Consider the following 14,546-nt stretch of genomic DNA (forward strand, 5'->3'; position numbering starts at 1 on the left):
TAGTAAACCAAATGTTTTCTGCATACTCATGTGCAGCTGAGAAAAAGAAAAGATTTTCAGTATATTTTTTTTTATTTTTTTCCCTGTGATTGTACAGATGCCACGCTGGAAGGCTCCTCTATGGGATACCTGGGTAAGGCTTTTTCTCAGGAGCCGGTGGCGTTTCCTCAAATCATCCGGGTGTCTGATGTGAAGGCATCTCACGACGGCCATGCCGTCACCTCTCGAAGGAAAAGGAATATCTTTTATCAGAGTGGACTCAGACTGTGTGGACAAGAGACTGCCGAGGAGGTTGTTGCAAACCATTTAGGCTATTTTCACCTCAGAGGTAAGTGGGCTGGGCTTTGTCTGGAGGCCGAGAGCCGTTGGATCTAATGAGGTACACATTTGGAAAAGGCTACGGTCCGCTCACAGGGTCACTTTACCCAAGTGAAACACAAGAGCACGCTCGGAAAGCAGCACACATCTCAGCAGGTGGCAGCTTTGCCTACCTGCTTTACACCGTGTGACAAATTTTACCCAGATGACATCAAATTACAGGAAACGGGAGCAAAACTTTACAGATGAAGCATCTTCAACAGTTGGCGGCAGGAATGATATATGTGCAACTTAGGGTTTTTGTAATGTATGGATGGCTTTTATAAGTAGAAATAACTAGGGTGCAGTTATAACGGCATATAGGGGCCTCATTAAAATGGGAAAGACGAGGGAGAACGCCCTTCTAGTAATGTAAATATGTGTTCCTCTTCATAAGTCATGAGATGACTCCAAGAAAATAGCTGCAGGCCCAAGCTAAACGTCAGAGATGATTAGAAATGTGACTTTCCTTGCTCTATGAGGCCCAGAGTTTCTGGCCAACTTACATCAAGAGACAATAACAATCACCGTTTCAGAAGAGGAGCAAAGAGAGGCTGACTGAAAACTTTATGGTGCTTTCAAATATGAAGCTACATGTCTAAGAAAGAAAGGATTTTGCACAGCAGATAACTGGTTCTTTCAGTCCTTAATTTACGGGAGAGCTGCAAAGTGCAGATAATTAGGAACATAATGACCGCAGCAATCATCCACTGTAACTAGACGCATAAAAAATGCAAAAAAGTTTTTTTTTTTCTAAGAAAGGCAGTCTTATTTAATGTTAAATAATTTTTGGCTGCAGCAATTATTTTATAAAGTTACATCAGTAGTAGACTTAGGCGATCAATTACTACATTATTTTATTGGTTTGATTAAATTTAAAATGTAGAAAATGATCATGTAATTAAAAGGTAGTTCATGTCTCTAAACCTATGGCAGCGTCCAAAGATTTAACCATTTGCAGCGGTTATATCCACAAAAGCCTGTTAAGCCAACTTAGAATAACATGAACAGAGCGGAGGATGAAAATATGAATTTAATTGTTTTAGCCACAATGTGATGGTGAACTAATAAGATGAGTATTATATGTTGTGGTTCCTGATGGTGGAGGAATGCTTTAAAACCTTTACTAAAACTTCTGCTCGCTGATAAAAATCAAAATAAGACCAGGGCACATCCAGGCCCCAAAACAATTTTACGAAGCAGCAGAAACAGCTGTTGTCGTGGCGTGCCACCGCAGTCATCAAACTCTTTTTAAAGACCCGCTTGATGTTCTTTTAGATGACCTCAGATGAATCAGTCCATCGGAAAATTAAATCACTCCCTCTGGACTCAATTTCACCTTCGTTGTTTCTTTCTGATTTCAGTTTATTCTTTCAACCTAAATGGACAAGATTTCCTCTGTTTTTAATCTCAATCAATAATAATTTAGATCACAGCGCTGAGGTGAATTTTTAAGGGAGGAGTAACCACTTTTTTTTTTTGTTTGTTTTTGCTTCTCTACAGTTTTTGCTCCAGATTTAAATGGCTGTCCATTTGCATCCTCGAGAAAAGCCACACATTATCGACTGAAAGTTTCGCAAAACACGTCTTGGCGTGACTCAGTTTTGACAAAATTAGCAAAAAAGTTAACGCTGTACCAGAAAGTGACATGATTTGAGTCGGCCAGCAAAACACAAATGCTTAAATATGCATCAGAATGAGTGGACTTGGCATCTAGGCTCTGACTTTGTCATTTCATGCCCATGTTGCTCATCATGGTAACCATCTCCTAGAGAATGAGTAGACTGAGCCAGACCTCGAAGCCCGTCGGTGGACACCGGGTGGTGGAGTGACTGTAAGACAGTATGGTGACATGCAGAAAACCTGCAGCTTGAATGGAGCGCCCAAAGCACTGAGAGATGTTTGTTACTTTCTGTGGACAGGTCCACTCATTTATGCAAACTATTTCTGACTTATTTCATGATGTATGCGTTGTTAATCTAATCATTTCATTTAAGCAGAAATAAAAAGTTTCCTAAAAACTGAAAATGACTTGTTAAAAAAAGAATGAAATGTGTGCTTCACAGCTGAACACGGCAACCATGTAGAATGTCTGCTTTATTTGGCTCAATGAGACTTTTAGCAAACGGATGCAAAAGTGGGATCTGCCCACAATATGCCGACTGTTTTGACTCGTTAATGCTGCCCGAGCAGCTTCTGTCTGTTTATCTGGCTGTGATAGTAGAAAGTGGGGATTTATTTAGGTCAGGCCTGCAGGCGACGGACCGAACAGCCCTCTGACATTGCAGAGGAGCCCAGCGGGTCGAGCCGTGAAGTAATGTTGCCGTTTGTACATCTTGACTTTTTCTTTGTTTGAATTATTCAAAAATGTTCCCGTGAGAAATTTTACGCCATAATAGGAAGCGGTCGACTTTGTCCCAGTACCACATTGTCAAACAGAAAGGCCTGCGTGTTTGGTTAATCGGTTGATGGCCTCTTTCTCTGGTGACCAGTGTGCCAGGAAACCGTGTGGGAGGCTTTCAAGATCTTCTGGGATCGATTGCCTGAGCAAGACGAGTACCAAAGCTGGATGAGCCGGTGCCAGGAAGGCACAGTCGCTGTGCAGGATATCGGCAGCTATTTTAGCCAGTCAGAGGAGCATCAGGCTCTGGTCAAAGAGGTGAGCATGTACTCTACTGACTTTATGGAAGTGGAAATCTGTGTGAAACCAATATGTCTGCTGGCAGGTTGACACTGAAGTTCCTAACACTGTTTTATGTTTTCAGAGAATGTCGCATTCAGTTTTTAAAAGGTAAAGAAAACCGTCCGCTTGTTTAATGCGTCACTGAAACGTGAATGTTTTCTCACCATGAAGTCTGTGTTTTGGTAAACGTGTCATTCTTCCCACCGTCTGTAGTGAGCCCACCCGGTCCTGGAAGCATATGTGCAGGTAAGGTTGTTAAGGCCATTCAACCTTACCTGTTCATATTCCTACTCATCTGTAATCAAACTCGCCTTCTGATCCCAAGGATTCATAAATTCAGTTGACTGGTTGATCATAGATGTACAGCCAGGGGGGATAATTATGTGCTCCCCTGACGTTTTTCTGCATATAAATGAACAGTATTTACATTAGATTTTCAAAGAGAATATCTATCAAAAATACAAAAATAACATTACTGTTATTGTTAAATCATATCACTCATATTGATGTCATTATGTGAAAATAAGCACATGAGTATTTGCTTCCATTCAAACCTTTTGCAGGGGAAGTTCTTGTATGAATGGTGCCCTGGAAAATGAGCTGCTGTTTTGCCAACTCGACCCCCCTGATCCATTTAAAATACAGGAAATAATCTGACATCCAGAGGACGGATAAAATACAGTGCAGCCTTGCGCAGCACACATAAGTTGGTATCCCTTATTGAAGCTGGAAGCATTGGACGCCTGCTCAGTCCACGTCGGTGCAGCTCCCTGTTGACTCAGCCAATAGAAAAGTTGCCCATATGACCTAATTCAAAACGTGGCATCAACTTTCTGCCACGACGGGGTTTAGGGAAAAAATAAATGTTGTTGTGACTCATTTTATACAAGTTCCTTCAAACAGTTGTTGTAGATGGTGATGGATGTGGGAAAGAGGGATCTCATGTAGCAGTCAGTGTTACAGTGACTCAAGAGAGGCTTCTGACTGAAGACGCTCTGCTGTTGTATGACAGTCTAGCGGACAGGATGCTGAGCGTTGTCTGTAATGTTCTTACAACCAGGAAACACAACCCCAAATTATTTGGGCAGATAATTTCTTTTTGTATTAGTGGAGCAAACCCCCTCCTAAACAAAGATTAACTATTAGAACGATGTCTTTACCGGAAAATTCTAAATATCTCCACCAATTTCAAAGTCCTTATTTTTTATTTATTTATTTTTTTTTGCTTATTTCACTTACTGATATGCACATCAATTTTTTTTAAAGCTTTATCTAACTCACCTTTTCTGGATTCTTGGTAGATATTCTGTCTCTTTGCAATAACATGTTAAAACTCAGGCTGTTCATTTTTTTGTAGAAACTTTTAAAGATTAACAGCGGATCAAATAAATATTTCCCTCTCTGTATGCAGGTATTTGTTTGAGTTCCCTTTGTAAAGGATAACATTGTGGCTGTTGTTTTAGCTTGGTCATTTATTAATGCAAATTTTTGCAACTAATTAAATGAAAATAATAATAATAATAATAATAATAATAATGATAATAATAATAATTTTTCGGCCAAATTATTCATCAGTGACTACCTAAAACATAATTGTAGGAGTCGAATACCCATGTAGTCTTTACCATGGTGTAGTTATCAACTAAGACTTTTAAAATTTTGCAGAAAATGTATTGAATTTTGTGTGACAAAATGTGTCAAAAGAAGTTCAGGGTCTCTTAAATTAACTTCATTGATTCATTCTGTTTGACATTGTAATGTAAATAAAACACTAAAATTGTTAATTAAAAAAACATATGTCTGTATATAATATAGACATATTGGAAGTCATTTTACATTGCCTGTTGGACAGTTTGAAGTTATTTTAGATTTCAAATATAATTTGGAACAATTTCTCCCATTATCAAATCATACAATAAAGATCAGTGGAATGATAAAATGAAATTAATGCAATTAAAGTTTCGTGGTTACAAAAACGCTACACAACGAAGAGCTAAAAATCGTGATGCTTTCCTTTATACCTTTTATGATGCAAAAATAGCACCCAATACAAAAATGTTTAAATAAGTGATAAGTAATATAGAAAGAGGATTGTCAAAGAAAAAGGAAAATAGCTGAAAATGTTTTAAATTTTAAGCTTATTGCCGCAGTAAATGATAACTTGTGCTATGTTGTGCTAAATGTAAGGGATAAACCTAATTACATCACATTGTCGCTTCGAACATCTTTGCTATGAGAAAAAAAAAATCATTATTTTCTTCTCCTTTGAGATTTATGTTAAAGTAAAATCCACAAAGTTATCTCTTAACTTTTGTTCCCATCTTTACCCACAGTCCACATGATGTTGTAATCTGGGATTAACGCTGTATAAACATTTTTTCTTCCCGTTCTACAGCACACCAACACCAGCGAGTTCAGAAACGGTTGAAGCCCCTGACTTAGGTCAGTGTCACTGCTGATAGCAACCCTGCGACATACTCGCATGCTTATTACAAACCTCATCAGGAACGGTTGTGGTGTCGGAGTTAGCTACTTACTTGTCTTGTTGTGTGTTTAATCCATGAGCTTCACTTTAGTTCAGCTCAGCCTGAGATTCTAGGACAGTTTAGGGTCAACATTTCATCGCGTTGCAACCACAAACTTTAATATATTGGGATTTTACGCGCTGGACCAACACAAAGCTTTAAGTGGAAGGAAAATGACGCACCTGGTTTTTCATCATAATTTGAAAATTGTCACTCATTTGTATTCAATACCTTTAATAAAGTGTAGCTTTCTGACATCGCCTAATAAGTTAAGAGATTAACTTATTAGTTAAGGTGGAGTGTGTGGAAGTACATCCTCCACCTGTGTGTAGTTGGATCTCAATATAAATGTGTTTTCTTGTCTGTGAAGGAGAACATTAGTGAACAAACGGGATCATGAAGGCCAAGGAGCACTGCAGACAGGCCTGGGAGAAAGTTGTGGACAAGTTTAAAGCAGAGTTGGGTTATAAAACATTAAAATATAAACAGATTATGGAGCACTGTTTGGTCCATCATATCAAAACGCCATTATCATAAATACATTGAAGTTTCTGTCTGTACTGCGACAAAATGTGGAATAGCTCGTAATGAATACTTTTCCAAAGCGTTATATATATTTTTTTTATTTATTCAGAGTCAATCTGAATTAACACCATGTGGGTTTTTTTTTACACACAAAATAAACAATGCAGAGGAAACAGATAAAGAAAAGGATATCACAGATGTCATTTCACCAGAGGTGGAAGAGAGTCCGGTGAGTACACAGAGATATTGTTTTTATTGTTGTGCATCACAAATGTTTGTTTTCCTGCAGTTTTATTAGATGTTTTGTGTTCTTTTTTTTTATGGTACAAGCTGTTCAATGAAATCACCATTCAGCCCACGGCTGCCCCCGTTCTGGAGCAGGTGGTGGAGCTGAGCATCCTCCTGACCGGAGAGGTCTTCAGCGACGAGCTCAGAGATCCAGCCAGCCTCAAGTTCCAGACGCTCAGCAGAGATCTTGCGGAAAAGGTTTGTCTCAGGCTCCATCTGGGTCTGTTTTGTGCTGTGGGAGATTATTGTCATTGAACCCAATCTAATCGCCTAATGCCCTGTGATTCCTTGCATTGTCTTTTTTAAATGTGTTTTAATGACAGCAGTAGCTAAAGCTTAGCACCATGGGCTCAACGCTTGCAGGTTTTAGAGTTTGCAGTTGGTAATGGTAAAATAATGACTTCTTGTTCTGGAAACACAGCTTTATAAGATTTCATGGGAAAAGATAAACCTTTGCACATGTAAGTATTTGTACAGATAATGTTTGAAGCAACTCTTACAAGGACCTGGAAAACATTATAAATGTGTCTGTGAACATCTGTTGCATTAACCACAACTAGGAGCCACAATGTACTCCCAAATACAAACATAATTCATAGACAGCATCTTCGATAAAAATCAGTGTTTCTTTTTACATAATTGTTGTTTCTTTGTTTCTGACTTTCTTCTTTTACCTTCTGTGGGGATTTTCAACATAAATAAATCAGCATTGCATACCAACACCCACCTTGCATGCATGCAGTCTTGCAAACCCTAAGGAGAACATGTACCTGCAACCTGAACGTTTTTTCAGTCATTCGCTTTCATCCTTTTGTCTGAAAGTTTCGATAAATTGGTTGAGGGAAGCAATGCATGTAGATTTATTTTATGTTGAGGAGCAAGACCTTTTCTTGTTAAAGAAGATTATTGGTAACAAACTGAAGCATCAATTAGAGATTTGTGGCCACTTCACCGCCTTTGTTTTCCTCTAAAGCGTCAACCTGCCAACTCCGATTTTGATACATTTTGAAGAACTGTAAGATAAATGAACAGCAACTAGAATATTATTCTTTCCTTTCTATTGTGAGCTATGAGAGACAATAGTCACTGTAATCTTCTTGTCAGTCTTGCTTTCTCTCGCTCTTTGGCAGCCTGATTGAGTATAACAATCGCTTCACGCATCCGTTCACTTCCTACGATATAATTTTAAGTTTAAAAGAACTAACTTTGAGTCTTCTCTCAGTAACAACATCCCCACTGAAGAGCGTTATTTTCATTGCAGCCAAAGTCAGAACTGATGACGCTAAAAATCCTTTAATGATGGTCACAAACTTATTTCTCTCTGCTTTAATCACAGCATATTGGACTTGTGTTTCTGCAAACGAGTTTTGTTACAACACTTTGAGAATTAGAACAAATCATAAGCAGTTGGTTTAATCTCATGCCTCACTGTGTTTGTGCAGATAGAAGATGCTCTAGAGGGGCTTCCCGGCTTTAAGAGTGTATCTGTAATCGACTTCAGGTTAGTTTCTGATCGCACACCTCATGTTTTCATGCCAACGCCACCTCTGCTGTCAGCAGAAATCTCACGGCTCCTTCCCGTTTATCTAGACCACAGAAGGACTCTCAGTGGTGAGTTGCTATGTTGTTTAACCCCACATATCTCTTATTATTCCTCTGGTAGATTTAGATGTATCGCTAGTTACACGTATTAATGATCTTAGTGCGGCCACCCACCTGTTAAGTGGGATCAGGATGGGTCCTACCAAGAAATCAGGTGCTATTATGTGAGGTTTATAACCTCACGGAACTGAGTAAGAGAAGAGGTTTATGACATGGAGTCAAAAGAAAAATATCAAAGCTAATATGTTATAAAAGCAACAGAACAAAAAAATTAAAGCCATCTGGTATACAAACTGAAAAAAAAAGGAAAACAGATTGGAAAAACTGTTTCGGAAGTTGCAAAACCCACCATCTGAAAGCAAAACAACCATATTTTTACCTAATGTATTAATAAGTGGTACTTAGTTCATTATGAAATCTGTGATGAGTTTGAAGGTTGCATGTTTCCATTATTGATTCAAGATGCAACCTTGAATCAATAATGGAAAGTTATGTTTTTGCATAACTAAGAAACGACAACGATTTAAATATTGTCACGTATCTTTACAAAAAAATAGCTTTATGTTCATCCTAAATATAAACAAAAATGAAGCCATATAATGAGAAATATGTTTGAGCTGTTTTGAATACTAACACGTTTAAGTAGTTTATACAATTAACTTCGGTTGCAATAACTTGAAATATTTTTGAACCACTCTTCCACACATTTCATTAGTTCTTTAAATTTGGTGGTCGTTTTTCCACCGCAGCTCTCTTCAGCCTCCACAGAATTTCCAGCACATTTGTTATTTTCTCCTAAGTTGTTTTTTTTTTTGTAGTTTTGTTGCTCATTTTGCCATATCACCCTGTTTGTCACATCAACCCCCTCTGCCACCATGCTTGAGGAGTTTGTGCCTTTATGTTGCGTTTGGTTCTTGCCACAATTCTCTATTGTTGTTTCATCTGTTCAAAGGATATTGTTACTAGGAATCTTGTGGTTAATTCAGCTGTACAAACCAACGTCCAACTGCAACTTTTTAGAGATATTTGATATTTAGCATGCTAACTGAGCTCTGTAGCATTTGAGACGGAGCTCTTGGATCAACCAATTTCTCTGAGTATTACACACTGATTAGGACATCTCGTCTTGGAGTGATTGGTTGCCATTTTCGAATGTGGAATCCTCTTTACTGAACTTTTATTGAACTTTTATATGCATTGCCATTACTGTAAGGCACTTCCCAGATTGACTGGAAGCAATAACTGCTTCTCTAAACTCATAGCTGATTGTTTTTCCTGCCTTGCATTGGGTTAACACTCAAGTCTGTGTGCTGCAAATGACCCAAACCCGGGTTTTATAGAGTGGAGGACTGCTTCTGATGTCTTTAGACTCTATTTTTGCTTTGGTTTTGTTTCACAGATATTTACAGTTCAGCGTCTGGTGTGCCATGCGGAGTTGGATCATTTTATTCTAAAATTGTATTCATGCGTAATATCTCCCTCTGAAAGTGGATTTCAGCATTAGACTTAAGTCTGTCGCTGAGACTAAACTGGGAGGGAAACAGGATCTCTGAGTTAGCACATACTCAGCTGTCTGCCAACGGCCCGTTAGGGTGGAGGAATAACAGCAGTCGAATGAAGGCTAATGAATGGCTTTTTCCAGGAGTGGAGGTCTGCTGTGAGCTTTTCACGTTTGTTATGATCACACTGGCATTTCGGCTGACTCGGGCTTTGGGGATGTGGGGGGGTTTCATTCTGGAGAGGCATGCTCCTGCGTTACAAGCAGACATAAATCACCGAAGTCGTCTGTGAACTCATTTTTTACTGATTCTTAATTAAATCAACGCCTTAGTAATTTTTTCTCTCGGGATGTTTTTTCTTGAATCCAGTGCCGTAATATTGCTTGTGCCCACAGAGATATTATATATCATCCTGATGTTTTCTCTCTGTCTCCGTGAATTTGCTGTTTCTCTTCTGTATGACAACATTACGTTTGTGTCGCCAGGCTGGATGGCATAGTGGTGGATTACGCAGTCACGGTCGCGGTGGACGGAGCCGGGGTGAGCTCTGAACAGCTGAACTACCTGACCCTGCAGTCCAACCTGGTGGAGAACTCGTATCGAGAGATCAAGGAGCCCCCCACAGTGGTCTACACCATCAGCGGGATTAAAAACATCTTCACCGAACCGCATCACATCGACGAGCTGGAGAGTGGTAAGACTGCAGCCCGCCGCGATGATTTAGTCACATGTTTAAGTGCGGCTGTTGAGATGACTGTAAATGCTTAGAACTGGTTCATGAATGCGTTGCAGATTTAAGCTGCATGTACCGTTTCAATAAGAAACACAAGGATATCTGTAACTTGCTTAATAAGAGTTGACCACAGAAATGGCAGACAATAAACACTTGTCTGTGGAGTGAGGCCTTTCAAAAAAGGTGTGTAGAGGGTAAAAGCTTTTTAAATTGAACAAAGTTTCACCAATTATCTGTTTTTTAGGAGGTTTTTTTTTAGCCATTTTTTCTTCTCTTCTTTTGATAGTCAAAAGGCCACAAACATCGAGCGACTTTCTCTCAGAAGCAGATTTGGAGGCAACTATTTATTCACGAAGAGTGACCCATATCATGATATTTTAATTAAGAGCACACATGAAAGAAATAGTAAAAGAAAAGAGAAAACAATCAGTCAAAAATATATATGAATTTTTTGCACCGTTGTTTAACAGAGCAAACGTGCGAGATGCTTTTAGTGTTTCGGACATACTATTGTTTATCCCTGTCTATATTAATCAGATAACTTTTCATGGGTTTCGATTAAAATTTAGGTCAATTTTAAATCTGATCAAACACATTCACATCTTCACATGTTTTTTTTTCTTCTTTCATGTTTGAAAAGTAGTATGCACACATTTAAATCATAAATTGTACACCATGACAAACTCCGTCAACTGCAAATGAGATATTTACACTTCAAAACAATATATAGTTTTGTAATTGCAAAACATTTAATCTAAATATAATCTTTAGGTAATGATTAAGAAAATAAAAAAATGATATATTTTACAAAGCATTTTCCAGGGAGTACTTAAAGTCTCAAAATGTATAAAATCTGACTTGTAATTTTAGTCAATTTATGTATAGACCCATTTCTAAGTGGTTTTATCCCAGTTTACTATTAATAAACCAGTTAACCATCAACTAGAAAATAAAATAAATAGTTCAGACCAATGGTACTGGTCATAAAATAACTTTTTATCTTCTTTTTGGGTGATGTAGCAGCTCATTTTGAACTGGAATTGAACATGTCTGAATGAAATATAGCTCAAAAATAATTTAAAAATTGCTCACGGTTTTTTTTTTTTAATTTCCCATTGAAAGCCCTGTTTTCCACACTAGACAAATATTTTCTTAAACATTTAAGAGTCATAGAGGACCCTGCGGTGTTGTCAGATAACTCTGGTTTTATATACTCATTACACTTGCTTTTTGCAGAATTAGAAAGCAGAGGCTTACAACCACAGGAGGGGCCACCAGCAGCAATTGTTTCAAAAACATTGGTTAGATTTGGTTTGGCCGGTAATATTTGAACATCTAATTAAAGGGTAACTGGGATAAATAATGGGCTTTTCCATAGTTAAACTCTTTGTTTTCCTTTGTTCTTCTAAGCACATTTAGCTAATTGCAGAAAGAAGATCAAAGGTGTACAACACAGACCTTTTTCACAACATAATGACGCAGCAGAGAACCACTTCTGTCTCTGAAAAACCAAAACTTTTTTTTTCCCTTTCTTTCTAATAAGACCAGTTGAGAAATGTCTCTAGCACCAACCCTAGTTAAGTGCCCAACCCCAGTTGTAACTTTTGGGATATTTTGCAGACATCACCACGTTTTCTTATTCTCCAGCAAGTGAAACACTCTGGAAAAATGCATGTGTGGTTTACAGATCTGTGGAAACCACTGGGCCTTGATAACGGTCTGACTTTATGTTTGACTTTGATGTGATTAAAGTTTTGTGCTGCAGAGCACACCTGGGGTCTGTAATGTCTAATAGTTAAAAGAGACTGTTTTTTTTTAAAGAGCTAGTTACAAACATGCACTGACTGACCAGACCAGCTGAGTCAGCTGGAGTTGTAACACGCAAAGGAAAAGCAGAATTAAAAGCTTTGCAGCTAAGTTTTCAAACTTTTGGAGCCACTAAAGAAGGCAGCGTCATTCAGGTCGACATCACAACACGCTTTGTTTCCTTCTCTGTAAAATCTTTAATGCTTTCTGGAACATAATATGGCTTTAATATCATCTTATTTCATGGGTGATTCAAGTGAACTGGTTTAAAAGAGAGAATTTGGGCTCCTGTAGAGACATTGATGTTTTGTCTAACAATGCGGAAGCAGAATTGAAACATTGCTTCTTTGAAAATGTTAAGTTAATTTTAGAGTCTCTTAGGCCGAGACTGCAACATACAGATAACGAAAAATAACATGCAGATAACATAGTAACATGCATTCATCAGCACTCAACCATTAGGGCATTAAAATAAAAATAAAAAAGTTGTTGGTTTATAATCCATTTTATTTGGTAAAGATGTGTTTTAGTCTTAACTTGTTGAAGATGTACTCTGGTGCAGCGGCCATTGTGGTGCGAGCAACACTTCCTGTGCAGGTATAACGCAGCTTAACACCTGTCTGTCTCAGTAGCATGGCTTCTTTTCTGTTTCTCACATTGCTCCTTCTTGTAAAAGCATAGCGTGACAGTTTGGATGGAGATTAAGATTATGCTATTAGCTCATTAGACCTAAGGTCTCTCTAGCTACTCACCTCAGAGACCTAGTAACTTCTTACTATCTCTACACGACCTGATTCTCATGTTCAACACGCTACATCTAAGTGACATTCCCTGAGTAAAACAGACTTCGGCATGAAGAGTTTGTCTAATTTTGCCTGTAAAAACGCACAAAATTTATAGTTTACTATGGATTCAAGCAGACTGTAAGTAGGTTAGCTGCTTTTTGGGGGATGGGGAGAAATGGGCTCTTGGATGATGTGGTAATGTCTATCCTATCTCTTTGTCCTGCTGTTAAATTTTTCCATGCGCTTTTTTGTTAAGTCAAGCCTGTCATTAGTTTACTGTGTTAGAGAGATTCTCTGGAGATCAATGCCTTCTGATGCCTACGTTAGTTACAGACTGCGACATAAGAAAAAGAGGCTAAACACCCATATGGCCAACATATGTGTCTGCAGAGCCTATATGCACAGCTTAGCTTTGTTCTTCTGCTTTGGCTGTGGTGCAGTGATAGGTTTTACTAGCAGTGTCTACTAATATTTACACCCAGAAAAGCTGAAATGTTAGACAGCAACGGTGAAACAACAACAACAAACTTTGGCAGACTCTGTCTTGTGAAAATATTTTAACTTTGGCCACGTTCCTGTTTTTTTAACGTGACAATGTGTTTTAATATTTTTTTTCTCTACTGGTTCCACAGTGTCTGAGATTCCTGAGCCTGTCAGGGCTGCAGACGAAGCGACGGTGAGTAGCCACCTCAACGATCTGCCTGCAGATGGTCTACTTTAGGCTCCACCAACTTGATAAATCACTCATGTTTGAGGTTGCTGACCTTTGCAGCATGACTGATGTTCCGATAACCTGTAAATGGCTTGAGATGTTATCCAGACTTCACCAGTGCAGCCAGCAGATGAGCTCCCCTGGACGGATGAAGTGAAGGCTTTGAGGATTAGGTTGGCTCTTGCCATACTAATCTACTACTATTCTTGGACAGAAACAACAGTGCACCACACCAGAATTAAGTGACGAGTACCATCTAAAATCTTCCATGGTCATATGGGCTTTCTGATGCATATCGATGCTTGTTTTGCACAAGTTTCATAACACACCTGGTTCATTTTTTTTTTATAAATAACTGAACTAAAAGCTCTTAAATGCACCAACTAAACTTTCTGAATTAAATTTGGAATTGATTTTTTTTTTTTCATATCAATTGTATTGATCCTGCAAGATCTTACTGATATAATTACAGGCTGTCACTGTGCCATTTCATGCAGTATTTTACATTCTTTTAAACATCAGTAACAGCAAACAGCAAGCAAGGTTTCCATAGGAACATCAAGCAATCTCAATACCAGCTAAAATCAAATAACTGAAATATTTTTGCAACAGTGACTTGGTTATTCGAACCTGATGTTAAAAAAGCTTAAAACTAGCATTTCTAAAATATTTTTTTTTTCTGAACAGCGTAAAGCTTTAATTTCTCCGATATTTAAAAGATAAAAATAAATATGAAAAATTTGAGCATTTAAATCATTAGCCAATTAAAGAGAAACACATGCATACGTTTTGTCTGGTCTGAATGTGTGAACAGATCCCATTCTTTACTATGACTCCCACTTCGTTAATCCAATATTACTAACAGGATTAGCTCTGCGGTTCCTTACTGACGTGTGACAGGCGAGCTAGCTCTGGCCGTAAGAAGTGTCAAAGCTCTTGGAACCAAATCTGCTGGTAGACGGTTTCCAGCTTTAGACAAATAAAAATGTTTGAAATAAAGCAGCTGTTTCATGAACTACATTTGGACATTT

General features: G+C 38.3%; 1 protein-coding gene across 2 annotated transcripts in view; it reads left to right on the plus strand.

Moving 5' to 3' along the window:
- Positions 1–14,546, plus strand: part of LOC103140394 (interphotoreceptor matrix proteoglycan 2-like) — a 31,414-nt gene that overhangs the window by 504 nt on the left and 16,364 nt on the right. Inside the window, exons 2-12 of one of the 2 annotated variants that reach the window (XM_016673074.1) lie at positions 98–328; positions 2,850–3,016; positions 3,123–3,148; positions 3,254–3,286; positions 5,436–5,482; positions 6,258–6,319; positions 6,421–6,576; positions 7,821–7,879; positions 7,969–7,989; positions 9,965–10,173; positions 13,436–13,479. In XM_016673074.1, the coding sequence (XP_016528560.1) occupies positions 98–328; positions 2,850–3,016; positions 3,123–3,148; positions 3,254–3,286; positions 5,436–5,482; positions 6,258–6,319; positions 6,421–6,576; positions 7,821–7,879; positions 7,969–7,989; positions 9,965–10,173; positions 13,436–13,479 (1,055 nt within the window). The remainder of the gene's footprint in view (positions 1–97; positions 329–2,849; positions 3,017–3,122; positions 3,149–3,253; positions 3,287–5,435; positions 5,483–6,257; positions 6,320–6,420; positions 6,577–7,820; positions 7,880–7,968; positions 7,990–9,964; positions 10,174–13,435; positions 13,480–14,546) is intronic. The other variant, XM_016673075.1, reaches the window with a different exon arrangement.

Source organism: Poecilia formosa, unplaced genomic scaffold (genome assembly GCF_000485575.1).
Source record: "Poecilia formosa unplaced genomic scaffold, Poecilia_formosa-5.1.2 Scaffold70, whole genome shotgun sequence".
In the NCBI taxonomy this organism is placed as follows: Eukaryota; Metazoa; Chordata; class Actinopteri; order Cyprinodontiformes; family Poeciliidae; genus Poecilia; species Poecilia formosa.